This window comes from Solea solea, chromosome 6 (genome assembly GCF_958295425.1).
Source record: "Solea solea chromosome 6, fSolSol10.1, whole genome shotgun sequence".
In the NCBI taxonomy this organism is placed as follows: Eukaryota; Metazoa; Chordata; class Actinopteri; order Pleuronectiformes; family Soleidae; genus Solea; species Solea solea.
Genome location: NC_081139.1, coordinates 26,621,068 through 26,633,539, shown reverse-complemented (window position 1 = coordinate 26,633,539; position 12,472 = coordinate 26,621,068). Strand labels below are relative to the sequence as shown.

General features: G+C 43.4%; 1 protein-coding gene across 3 annotated transcripts in view; it reads right to left on the bottom strand.

Annotated features, from left to right (window-relative positions):
* Window positions 1-1,423: 1,423 nt before the first annotated feature.
* The window catches only part of sfmbt1 (Scm like with four mbt domains 1), a 29,300-nt gene continuing 18,251 nt past the window's right edge, over window positions 1,424-12,472 (bottom strand). For 2 of the 3 annotated variants that reach the window (XM_058631663.1, XM_058631664.1), the window contains exons 12-21: window positions 12,021-12,134; window positions 11,871-11,913; window positions 11,687-11,754; window positions 10,734-10,873; window positions 10,314-10,423; window positions 9,478-9,653; window positions 8,006-8,184; window positions 7,283-7,507; window positions 6,310-6,438; window positions 1,424-4,579 (exon numbers count right to left, since the gene is read on the bottom strand). In XM_058631663.1, the coding sequence (XP_058487646.1) occupies window positions 4,439-4,579; window positions 6,310-6,438; window positions 7,283-7,507; window positions 8,006-8,184; window positions 9,478-9,653; window positions 10,314-10,423; window positions 10,734-10,873; window positions 11,687-11,754; window positions 11,871-11,913; window positions 12,021-12,134 (1,325 nt within the window). In that variant the 3' untranslated portion in view covers window positions 1,424-4,438. The remainder of the gene's footprint in view (window positions 4,580-6,309; window positions 6,439-7,282; window positions 7,508-8,005; window positions 8,185-9,477; window positions 9,654-10,313; window positions 10,424-10,733; window positions 10,874-11,686; window positions 11,755-11,870; window positions 11,914-12,020; window positions 12,135-12,472) is intronic. The other variant, XM_058631665.1, reaches the window with a different exon arrangement.

Here is a 12,472-nt window from a genome sequence, read left to right as displayed (position 1 = left end):
CTGTGCTGTCCCCCTTCCTGTTCACCATATACACCTCAGACTTTAAATATGACTCTGTGTCATGCCACTTGCAGAAGTTCTCCGATGAGTCTGCGGTGGTGGGGTGTGTGAGGGATGGACAGGAGGGGGAGTACAGGACAGTGGTATCTGACTTTGTGAAGTGGGCCAGTGAGAACCACCTGATTCTGAATGTGACCAAGACCAAGGAGATGGTGGTGGACTTCAGGAGGAAGAGGACAGCTCCACAACCTTTGAGAGTACTGGGGGAGGACATTGAGATGGTGGAGGAATACAAATTCCTTGGTGTGAGGCTGAACAACAGACTGGACTGGAAGGCTAACACCGGTGCTGTGTACAGGAAGGGGATGAGCAGGCTCTTCTTTCTGAGGAGGCTGCGATCCTTTGATGTATGCAGCAAGATGTTGGAGTTATTTTACCAGTCTGTTGTGGCCAGTGCACTGTTCTTTGCTGTGGTGTGCTGGGGGAGCAGCATTGGAGCCGGTGAAACTAACAAACTCAACAAACTGATAAAGAAGGCCGGCTCCATCATAGGCTGCAAACAGGACACCGTGGAAACGGTGGTGGAGAGGAGGATGCTGAATAAACTTTTTTCCATCATGGATAACCCCGATCATCCTCTCCACCACATCCTCCAGGCCCAGGAGAGCACATTCTCCAAGAGATTCAGACAGCTCCGCTGTCACAAGGACAGATTCAGGAAGTCATTCCTGCCATCAGCCATCAAAACTTACAATAACTCTCTGTAATAGTACAAAAAAAAACAACTGCTCATTTGCACAATGGACATTTTCTCTCCGTGACATACAGTATGACATTGCACTCCATTATGCCACTCCTTCATTATTGCACTATTTTTTCCCACTGTTGCACATTTTACATTTTATGTTTATAATATTTGTTTGCATTGCTGCTATGTTAAAACAATTTCCCCTTATAAAGTGTTTCTATTCTATCTCAAAATTATGACCATGTATCACATAATTAGGATATAACATCTCATAATGACTTATCTCATAATAATAACTTAGTATCTGATAATTATGACATGCTATTTCATAATAATGAATCATATAAATACATTTCTTCCCTATGTGGGAAAATTGTGGGGACAGACGTCACAAACGTGCAGGGCGTGGGCCACATCGGCCCTCCAATCAATTTCCTGCGGCCCACCACTTGATATTATGAGTGGCTAATAACAGGTACAATAATAGCCTAATTTTGCATCATACATTTTGAACTATCATCATAACGGACTATATTTATATAATTTTAAGCTTTTAAGCTGTGAATTGGCAAAACATGCATCACACTGAGATAGAGAGATTTAGGAGGTTAAATTCAGTGGAAGAAAATCAAAAGAAGAGTAGGCAAAAATAAGTAGAACGACGACACAAGTAGCAAATGTCTATAGTTTAATCAATAAAGTTACTTCAACAACAAGAAACAAAAGGCAGATCGAGAAAGAAAGTCTTTCCGAATTTTAATCGTCACACTGCGAATAACAGGGATTCATCCAAAGGGCGTTCATGTGAAAGTAAAACATATCGAGCAGAAGAAGAGAGAGGTTTTGAATGAAACATTAACACTTTAATGTTGCAATTCTGTGATTCACACTCCAGAGCAGGATGTGGCGGTAGTGTGCTCCTGCCACGCCGTCACTGGCTGCCAAAAGCCATTTTTTATAACAAAAAAGAAGAAGAAATGCCAGGAGAGACGAAATCTCTGTTCTCCTTTTTTATTGCAGTGGCCTCTCTTTAAATAGCAGTAATTATCTTTTAAAACACAAGATAAAAATATGTTTTGTTGCTAGCAGTACTGCCGTGACTCCAAGCAAATGAGGAAACGAGACCCGCGGAGGGTGTTTCTTTTTTTCTTCTTTTTTTTTTTCCCCACACAAAAACAAAACAAAACACATTACAATAAATCACACTACAGGAAGAGGATAAAAAGAGAGGAAGAGCTCATTTACAAAAGCCTTTTTCACAATTTCTCCCTTTAAAACGGCACATTAAGTTAATTTTGTTTTAAAAAATAACAACTATTTTTATTATTAATAATCATAATAATAATTAGAATAATAACGATATGAAATAACCCAAATAACCAACGGTTTACGTGGTTTCAATTGGTTTTAACGTCGCTCCCTGTGAGACAACGAGGTCTCGGACGATTTATGTGCAAACTTAGCCTGGATATTTAGGGCATTGGTTTCATTGCTTATGCAGAAATGTTTTATTTAATTGCTCAATAGAATTTTTTTTTCACCCTGTTGCACTAGAATTTTAATTTGATTATGTACACTATATACAAACATGCACACCTTTGCACGACCGCCGCCGCCCACAACAGTGCATGGTTTTGCTTGTGCTTGCAGTTCGACTGAGTTCTTGCAATGTAAACAAAAGCAGTTTTGATCTGTGGAGATGAAGTCTCCCTTATTACACTTCGCTTATGTGCCGATCATCAAAAAAAAATCCTTTTCCAGGAAATCTGCTATCATTTTTTTTTTCTGTGTGGAAAACAGTTTTAATTAATCAACATAATAAAAAAATTATAAAAAGTAAAACAGAAACAGTTGAAGTGCTTCCACGTAAGCGGTCTGTCATATCCCATCAATCTGCATCCATCACATGATCTCTAAGCCTCTGCAGACGTTGATGAGCAGATACCAAAGGGCAAAGTTTGACAGATAAAAAGCTGTGAGTCAGGCTCTTGTTCAGACCTGATGTTAACGAGCAGACACACTCACAGAGAGAAAGAGAGAGAGCGACAGAGAAGAGGAAACAAATAAAGGGTTATCATTAGAAAAAAGGAAGGCGGAGGCTGAGGAGGCCGTCTCTAATGTGTCCTGAGAACAGATCGTGTTCATGCAGCTCAGGGGAATGTGGACAAATGTGTCCTCAAACCGCCTACTGTACAAATACAGTTTAGATCTGACGACGCATTCAGGATGGGTTAGCGTGATCTGTCCGTGATGAAGAAGTTAAAGGAATACTTCACCGATTAGCATTTAGCTTTGTGTTACTAGCATTTTAAAGCATTTTTTTTTTTAAATTGTGCTTCCCAACCTCAGTTTCGCAAAGATAGCGGACACTGTTTACATCCTGGGAAGAGGTCCCGTCCCTCTACGAGTGGGTCAAAAAGTGCGGAATTAGCGTTGCAGTTTCAAGCCTCGGACCAAGTGTCACTGGTGGGCACGGAACCAAAAAAATAATGGATATTTATCGTCTCAGGGGAAACTGAGGTTGGGAAGCACAGCTTTTCAAAACCCTATTCTAGTAATACAGAGCTAAACGCAAATCGGTGAAGTATTCCTTTAATACCAGGTCTGAACAGGGTCTAAAAGCCGCAAAACCAACAAGGACCTGACGAGGACTACGGACGGTCATCAACTACCCAGCGGCCGGCCATTGGGTCCAATGTGTGGCTTTTGCTTTTCCATCAGTGAGGCTGAGCCGATCGTCAACAGACTGCCAGAGAGTGTTGTCACTGGAAGAGTCACGAGCGCGACGTCCGGCACAAGAATCAAAAATGTAGCTCAGTTAAAAAGACTTAAAACACTGAAAACTTTACGTAAATCTCCGATTTAGCAAAGGAAATGTCTAAAATGTCAACATTTAACAGAGGAGTCTGGTGTGTTTAGAGACAGCGGTGCTGAAAGCCGGCAGTCGTGGGTTTGACCCAACGTTCAGTGGTATTTTACGATTCTTTGAACAAATCTTTTGAAATCAACCGATTCTAATGATTCATTTACACCCAAAACAACTGCTTTACAGGGTTGTGTGTTTGTGTTGCGTAGAAAACAACGTTGCTGCAGTTTCCCGCCCAATGACGCACATGACACCAAACGAGTAGTCGTGCCATGCCGTGCCGAGCTGAGCTATAACTGTACAATAGAAAAGCGCCATGAGAGACAACAAGCAGACTGAGAGTCCAGAACGGACACAACAAACCAGCTCAGTTACTCTTCATCAATTGTTAAAAAAGAGGAAATTAAAAAAAATCTGAGGCAACTAAGAGAAAGTTCTGACTGGAACTTGGTGAAGAATCTACTTGTTCAAGTCCGTCATAATGATAGAAGTCGATGAGGACCTTTGGAATTACTGAGAGCATAAAAGTGCTTTGAATTTGTCTCTTTTTTTTAGTCTCTATCTGTATTCTTTTCTTTAAGAGCGAGCACTTGAACTGTTTTCTGATTTAAATCGTCCCCACCACGACGATCGAGAAAAATGTCCCTTTGTCCTCTTGCTCGTCCGACACAGTGTGTTGTTTATATAAGCGAGATATGAAAGGATGTCCAGTGTAAGAAAAGTAAAAAAAAACAAAAAAAAACCCCAGGGAAATAACAGTGTTTTCACAGGATTAAACACACAGAACAGGACGTGATCGTGTCCAGTGTTCCGCTCCCCTTCAGCTACGTAGCAAACTGCTGATAAAAAGCCAGCTTGACCCTCTCGATGTGGTGGCACAGCTTGATCGCCGGTCCCAGCTTCAGGTCCATGCACTCCTGCACCGTGGGCAGGTTCAGCAGCAGCAGCGCTTGTCCGTCTATTTCCTACAGACACACACACACACACACACACACACACACACACACACACACACACACACACACACACACACACACACACACACACACACACAGAGGAGAGGAGTTTGATTTTGGCTCAGCTGCTCTGATACGACACGAGTGGCTCTTCACATGCTGAACTGGAGTGAGCTCTCGTCCTGAGTGGCCATTAAAGAGACACTTGAGAGTTTTTGATGTGCGTTAGGTCGCGCGAGGTACTGACACATGGTCGTCAGACACTGAAAACATGGCTGCCAGATATATCACCGACACCTGCTTAAAGCTGCAGTACGTAACTGTGTTGTTGTTGTTATTCCGCCTCCGTTTTGTCTCAACACACTGGAATGTTGTAACACTTTGTATTTGCTGCGTCAAACAAAACTATCTGACCTGACTGTGGGAGCGTTTGTTTGTATACAGCAGCAGTGCAGGGGCGGTGACACGAAGCGCTGATCCTGTCAAACAGCTAAACGAATGTTTTGTTTACGCTTTCACAGTTGTTGCGCTTCACAAACTCAATGCTGCTGCTGCCTCCATTTCTTTTAAAACAAATCACTTCCTGTGTGTTGACATCAAATTTGAGGACTTTTCAAGGACTTTCCAGGACCAATTTCCTCAAATTCAAGGCCCAAGTGTGCTGACACAGCTTAAGCTCCTTGGGGATGTTGGTCAAAGTCAGTCTTACCCAGGCATCACGTCGACATTTGCTCTCTCTTGTCATTTACTCGCTCATTATTCTGCACGGAATCGCACGTCAATGGCGGAGGGAGAGATTTTGTTCTCGCACCAAAATTCAAGCACTTTCAATGAGCCATGTCTATTTAACGTTATAGGTTTTCAAGGACCTGTAGGAACCCTGGACAATGGTTTTAATTTGTCTACAATCACTTATACAATAAATATCTCACAAACACCACTGAAAAGACACTGGAGTTTTGAACTGCTCACAGTCCTGTGACGAACTCCATAAAGAAATGAAGCGTTTTTAACGCGTCTGTGGACACAGGAGCTGCTAGTCCGGTGCTGATAAGGTTGGTCCGTTTGTGTCACTTTGGGGTGAATTTGATTGAACGATTTCAAAAAATAAAGTCATAAAACACAAAGACAATTGATCTTAGTGACGGAGGCATAGGTGAACCGACAACTCCAGTGAGTCAGGATGTAAAAGCGCAGATTTTTCTCTATGGACTTTGGTGCTGGAAGTGACACGTGAACAAATAAAGTTCACAAAACTTCGTTTTCCAGGCAGTAAATCCTATTGAACATGCAACTCCCCGGTCACATGTGGTGTTCCACAGGGCTCTGTCCTGGGGCCCCTCCTTTTCATTATCTATCTTCTTCCCCATTGCCATATTCCTCTAAGCAGTGGGAACAAGCGTCCAATTACAGACGAGATTCACCAGCGCGTCATATGTTTGCGACGTCAGCTTCTCAGTGCTGTTATTCCTAAACGGTTGAATACATAACTGTCAAGATATGGAAACTGAAAGTTATCTTGGAAAAAGGAAGCATGAGATTTTTTTTTTGGACAATTCTACAGCCATAAAATCAAAATAAATCCAGGCGGCCTGAATGTCATGATGGTCATAAGAGGGTTAAGTCTGTCTGGTGGCAGCCATGTTTTCAGTTTTCCCTAATAACAGTGGTTACACACAGCAGCAACGTTGTGTCAGTGCCTTATGTAGCCAAAAATCTAAATCTGAGGATTTTCTTACCTGATCCAAGAAAATCCTTGCGAGTGGTGCACAGTCGGTGCTCCTGATGAAGCGGACCACATCAGTGACGCTCCACTCCAGAGGGCTGGTGTCCAAACACAGCTTCTGAGGAGGCTCAGTCTTTGAGGTCTATGAACACACACACACACACACACACACACAGTGCTGAAGACTCGCAGCTTGTATTAAGGGCGTGAACACAGAAAAGCAGTGCTGGTCTGAGACTTGAGTTTAAAGTGAGCTCAGGTCAGAGAGTAAAAACAGCACTTAGTCCAAATGATCACTGAGGTGGAAAAGCTGGGCAGTTATACAAACAGTATTTAAAAAGTTAATTTTATACGATTAGATAGGGCCGGGCCTAAAAATAAAATCACAGATTTTCCTCACACCAACCTCGAGTTATGGTTTTAATTCTTTCTTTTTCAACTTAATGATTAAGAAATGAATCAAAACAAGTTTTTTTTAATGTTCTTCCAATTTTTCTTGTGGGATTTCAACAAAATTTCCCCTTTTGGGTTAAAGTGCAACAAAACCATAAGCCTTGAAACAAGCACATAAACAGGGCCGGACCGAGCCTTTATGAGCCCCTATGCTGAATTTGCTCAATACTATAAATTGCATTAATTATAAACAATAACTGTTTTTTTTATTTCAAAATTAGAGGGCAGTAAAATCACAAAAGTGAAAAAAGTTTCATTTGCATCTTACTATTCAAAGTACAGTAAGTGTGGTTTTACTGGGCTTGAATAACTCCAAAATAAAACCACTTAAAACGTTTTATTCCCCCAGTGTCTTATAAACAAAGATATCTGCATGTAAACAAAATGGCTGACCCTGCCACGGTTAACATCAGCAAAAATATAACTTCAGCAAATCTTAATCTGTAGCGTCGTCGGTGAAAATTCATTTAAAAACAAAACCTCCAACAATCATCAGAAGTGTTAGAAGAAATCAGCCTTTAAACGTTCATCACCTTTGGTGAGGGGGGGCGGTTCTCGTCGTCAGAGAAGGACGGCGAACGCGGTTTCCGGCGCCGGCGCGTGGGTCTGGGCGTCGCGGGCGGGGAGGCGGACGGCGTCGTGGGCTGAGATTTCCCCACGGATTGTTCGGAATCATCCTGAAGGTCGTCCTGAAGCTCCGATCCCGAGTCTTCGCTCAGGGAGTCGTCCTCGTCCAGATCCTCTTCCTCCCCACTTCCCTGTGAGACAAGGACAAACGGCACATGAGTTATATATCAAGTGTTTAAACGTCAACCGAGTTCACACGTGTTTCTCAGTATAGGAGGGGTTTAAGTCTCGTGTCGCCCGGTGACATTACCAAGCTGCACACAGGAAGTAACTGGAGTCTGACTGAAAACACAAAGAAGTGTCCACAAAAAGGGAATTGCTGAAAAAACCCCGCTATTCGCCGTTTGACTTACTTAACGTTTGTCCCCACCCACTCGCCCCGTCCGTATGCTGCTGCTGTATACACACAAACGCTCCCTCAGTCAGGTCTGACAGTAAAAATGTTTGTTTTAATGCAACGATATTTAATTTGCAATAAAGAAATGGAAAAGTAGAAAATAACTTTTTGAAGGCCACGCCAACTTGATTGGAGGGCCGCGAGTTTGCGACCACTGCTTATCGTGGTGAGCTAACCCTCAATACTCAGTTAACAGCAGTGGATGTAAACTCTTTACGAGTGCGTGTGTTACCTGCGGGGATCCTGCAGGTGTGTTGTCCACAGAGGCAGAAGAGCGTCTCTTCTTATGGACAAAGAGCTGCTTCCTCCTCTTCCTCCTCCTCCCGCGCCTCTTCACTCCACCCTCCAGGTTGGAGTGGCCCCCCGGTGGACGGCCGACGCGTTTACTCTTCTTCTTACCGTAGTAATACGCTGCAGAGAGAAAACGACAGGCTCACTGAGTCGTATTCTAATGTGGCACAGAGGAAGAGACGGGACCTTCGTCCACATACGCTGTAAAAACACAGATTCTATTCATTCTCACAATGTGTTTTTAGCATAAATGTCCACTTTAGCCTCCGAGAGTGAGCCGTCGGTAGTTTAAGCAATACTTGAGGGCTTGGGTTGGCAGCAGTCTGCTGACGTCACGCTTCAGTGTCGGCTCAGCTCACTTGGAACCTCGTCAGAGCAGGTACTAAAGAAAAACACTATAATTTGTGGCCGTATATTCTTGTTGCTGGGGAGAGTCTGAAAATAGGTTTCTGCTGCAAGTACTCGCACCACGAAGGTGCAGGAATGCGCGTGAATGCTGTTCGCAGGTTTGGTGAATTATATCACGTAATTTATGATAAGTTTGAAGTGTAAAGAGTATGAACTTAGTGTTTTACTGGCTATAATCCTGCAGGTTCTATCACTAATGGAAAAGCAACGACAGCGAGTACTTGGCTATCAAGCACCATTTGATAACCGATGTGCGGTGGACATTTAGGCTAAAAAACATGGTGTAAAAGATGCTGTTGTTGGTTTAACAATTGAGAAAAAGTGTTACCATAATTTACTTCAATGGTAATGGACTGAGCTGCAGCCCTGAAAACAGCAAGTGGACAAAATTAGTGAATTACCCTTGTGCACTCATGTGTCTGTGGAGAGCATGTGCTGCCACAGTTAATATGAAAAACTCATAACCTTTTCTCATGTTTGTGTATTATAAGTATAAATAAATTCTACCACCGGATTCCTATGTAGCATTTATTTGCCCATTGAGCATTTATGCTCACGAGCAGCGGAGGCTGAGAATAAATGAACGTTTCTGGAGAGTAAAATCTTAATGGGGGCCGTGTGCAGAACGAGAGGCTGAACTCCTGCTAATGGCGGTAATTAAGGTCGCGGCTGAAAAGCAAGCATTCATATTTCTCAGCCCATGAATAATCAGGGGCCTTTTGTGGTAGTGTTCGTCGTCTCTAACCCCCGATGATGGGATAAATGATTAAAAGCAGAGACATTCAATTAAAATTCAGAGAGTTGGTTCAAATAAAGAAAAAAACATCCTCGTAAAATGTCTGCTTTTAACGTTTCAGTTACTTCTCTCTGATTTATCAGCCCTCGTCCCCCGTCTGTGTTTCATTTTGCTCACGGTTGATAATTACAGCACATGAATGTCCTGAACCTCTCGAGTGACGGGTTTGGGTCCAGACAGGACCTGGACGCATCTGTCCACCTACTCACTGTATTTGGTCTTGGTGAGGACGGAGCAGTTTTCCGAGCAGCGCTCCAGGACCATGCGCGGTCCAAACAGGTTGGGGCAGCACTCGAGCTTGATGCAGGTCTTCCTGCAGAAGTCGGCCACGCGGTCTGCGGTGCGGACGATTTCGACAGTGGCCCGGTAACTCTTCCCCTTGTACCTGAAAATGTTGAATATTAAGTTCAGGTCCTGTAAAGAATTCTGAAGTTAAGACTGAAAACAGTTTCTCTCCAGGTTTCTGTTCTAAAAAATATTCTGGGTGATCTCGAGGATTAAACCGCGCGGTGTGTGAACTCTGTTGTGAGCGGGTAGCAAAGCACAGGACGTCTCCGCGTGCGTCGCAACATAGGGATGCACCAAAATGAAAATTGTTGAAATGAAAACCGAAACAAATTATTATGCCAATTCTGTACCATTGTTTTTTAATCAAATTTTGTTGATATAGCTGCGACTGTGTGTACTTACCTCACTAAAGTCAAGGCAACAGATATAGATGTATATAGATTAAATATTCATGCGTCACAGAATAAATCAATGAAGTTTCTATGTTTAGGAGCGATATCGTGATGACTGATCATTTAAAAACAACGATGTCATACGATGCCCTGACAGAGCTCCGTCAGCTAAACCATAAATAAACGCGTTCCTGCGTCCACATATCTATTCCCTCTCGTGCGCTTAAGCCCAACTGTAATCCGGCGCGCGTCTGTCCTCCAGTGGGGGCCAGCTGTGAACACTCGTGCCGCTTCCCGCTGGATATCTGCAGTAAAGAGTGGAGGATTTCCATCTATCGGAGGATTAATCGGCGCTTCCAACTCACTTGGCTTTGAGTGTCTCTCCGTGTCCTTGCCAGCGGCTCTCCTGGTCCAGCTGCAGCTCTCGCAGCACGCGGCTCGGCTTGTACGCCGAGTTTATCAGCAGAGTCAGCACCTGACGACACAGGCGACACGCAGAGACACAGCACTGATATTAAACACAGGTTATTTACAGGTCGGACGGTTCTGTCCATTATTACCTATTTGTAGCATTTGATTATCAATTTACCACTTACAGCCATTTCAAGCACCTCTAAAGATTCAATTCTCTAATAACCATGTAACAAATATTCTCCCATAAAGACGAGCTGAGCAGCCCACATCATGACTCAGCAAAAATGCTATAGATAGATTGTGTCTGATGTTACATTTTTACCTTTTCCATTTTCAGATCTCGAGATTTAAATCCCGACACATTCTCTCACCTCTTTGAGGACGAGGACACAGTTCCCGGGGCCGATGAACTGAGGCAGCTCTGCGATGCGGCCCTTGTTCAGGTAAGGCCCGGAGAAACAGCGGTGGTTGAAGTAGATCTTGGGGCAGCAGTATTTCCCGTTACCAGGGCCTGTGTGTGGGATAATGAGAGTGACGAATGTTTAATGGTCTGTGTTCATGTAGTGATTTTCTACCCTGGGTTACGTTTTTTTGTAACCCAGAGCCAGGAATCAAACCTTCAACCTTCTTCGTCTTAACCCCACAAATGACAAGACAATCGCAAAAAGACTATAGATATAAGGGATATATGGATATCTATGGAATTAGAGGAGAAAAATTCAAAACGGAACCTTAAAAAAACCTATTCCAGTTCCAAATATACAGCCTTGAAGCGCATAGGTCACTCTAAAGTACTCAAGGACTTTCCAGGACCAATTTCCTCAAAGGCTGCTGCTGACACAGCTTAAGACGAGCAAGGGCAACTCTGTAAGAGCGCATCTTCGTCCATGATGGCGTCCACTTTTATTCATTTGCAGCTCACTCTGTAATCTGGACAAGTCACTGTCTTTTGTCTTTGGTGAGACAGAGATGTTGAAATTTCTCAGGCATCACGTCGTCATTTGCTCTCTCTCTCGCTTAACTTTACTCGCTCATTGTTCTGCACGGAGTCTCACGTCAACGGCAGAGAGAGAGAGAGAAAGAGAGAGACAGTGGACCTGAGAGTCATTATGACTGTGGGACGTTTGTCATGAGTCGGCCTCGTCTATGTACATCGAGCAACGCAGGGCGTGAAACAGTAGGTGGCGCCGTAACAAACACGGGTTGTAATATTGTAATACACGTCACCTAATATTTGTTCAAACTTGATTTTTTTCAAAGGAGAAAGTGACAGCGCTAGCAGATACGGATACATCACGGACTGAAACAACGCTGCACCACTCACCTGATTCCGAGTGGTTGGCCATCTGCTGCTTGACAGTGTCAGGTGACAAAGACTTTGGAGGAGTTCTGCTGTGAAGAGACGGAAACTGAGTCAGACGCTGAAAGGTCTTTCTGACTCGCTCCACTCGAACCGATAAACCAATCAATGAATGCCTCCAACCCCCGTTTCTCTCTTCTGTACTCACTGTTTCTCCGGCTGCACCACAGCAATCTTCCTCTCTTTCTCCACTGTGAGAGGCGGAAAAAAAACAAACAAAAAAACAAGCCGAGTTACACGAGAACAACCCCGCGAAGTTATCACAGCGTTACCAACACAACAGTGAGAGAGTGAGTACCCGAGGGCTTGATGGGATAAACGAGCGGATATCCATTTGTTTCACACCAGCTGACGGGGAAGATGTCGAGAGAGTCCACGTGAACTATCAGCTCTGGCATCGGCTGCTTCAGTCCTGGAAATAAACAAACAACAACAACAACAAAATAAACCATGTACAAAGAGCTGAGCAGAGAGAGTCACTGCACGACCAACAGTTACAGCAACTTCATTTCTATACGATTTCAAGAAGATTTAAAATCCCTCGGTGGAATAACTTTTGTCCCAGCTGCAATCGTTCCTTTCAATAAGCTCCAGAAAAACTATGGCAGATTTTTTATTGCAAAACAGTGAACTCGCAATTTGATCACTGTTTTTGTCTGTATGTCGCGTTCTGCCGGGTCAGTGTTTTGTCAGTATGGATGTCATTACTTTTTTTTTTTTTTTTACATTAAAGTCACTTATCGACTCTAA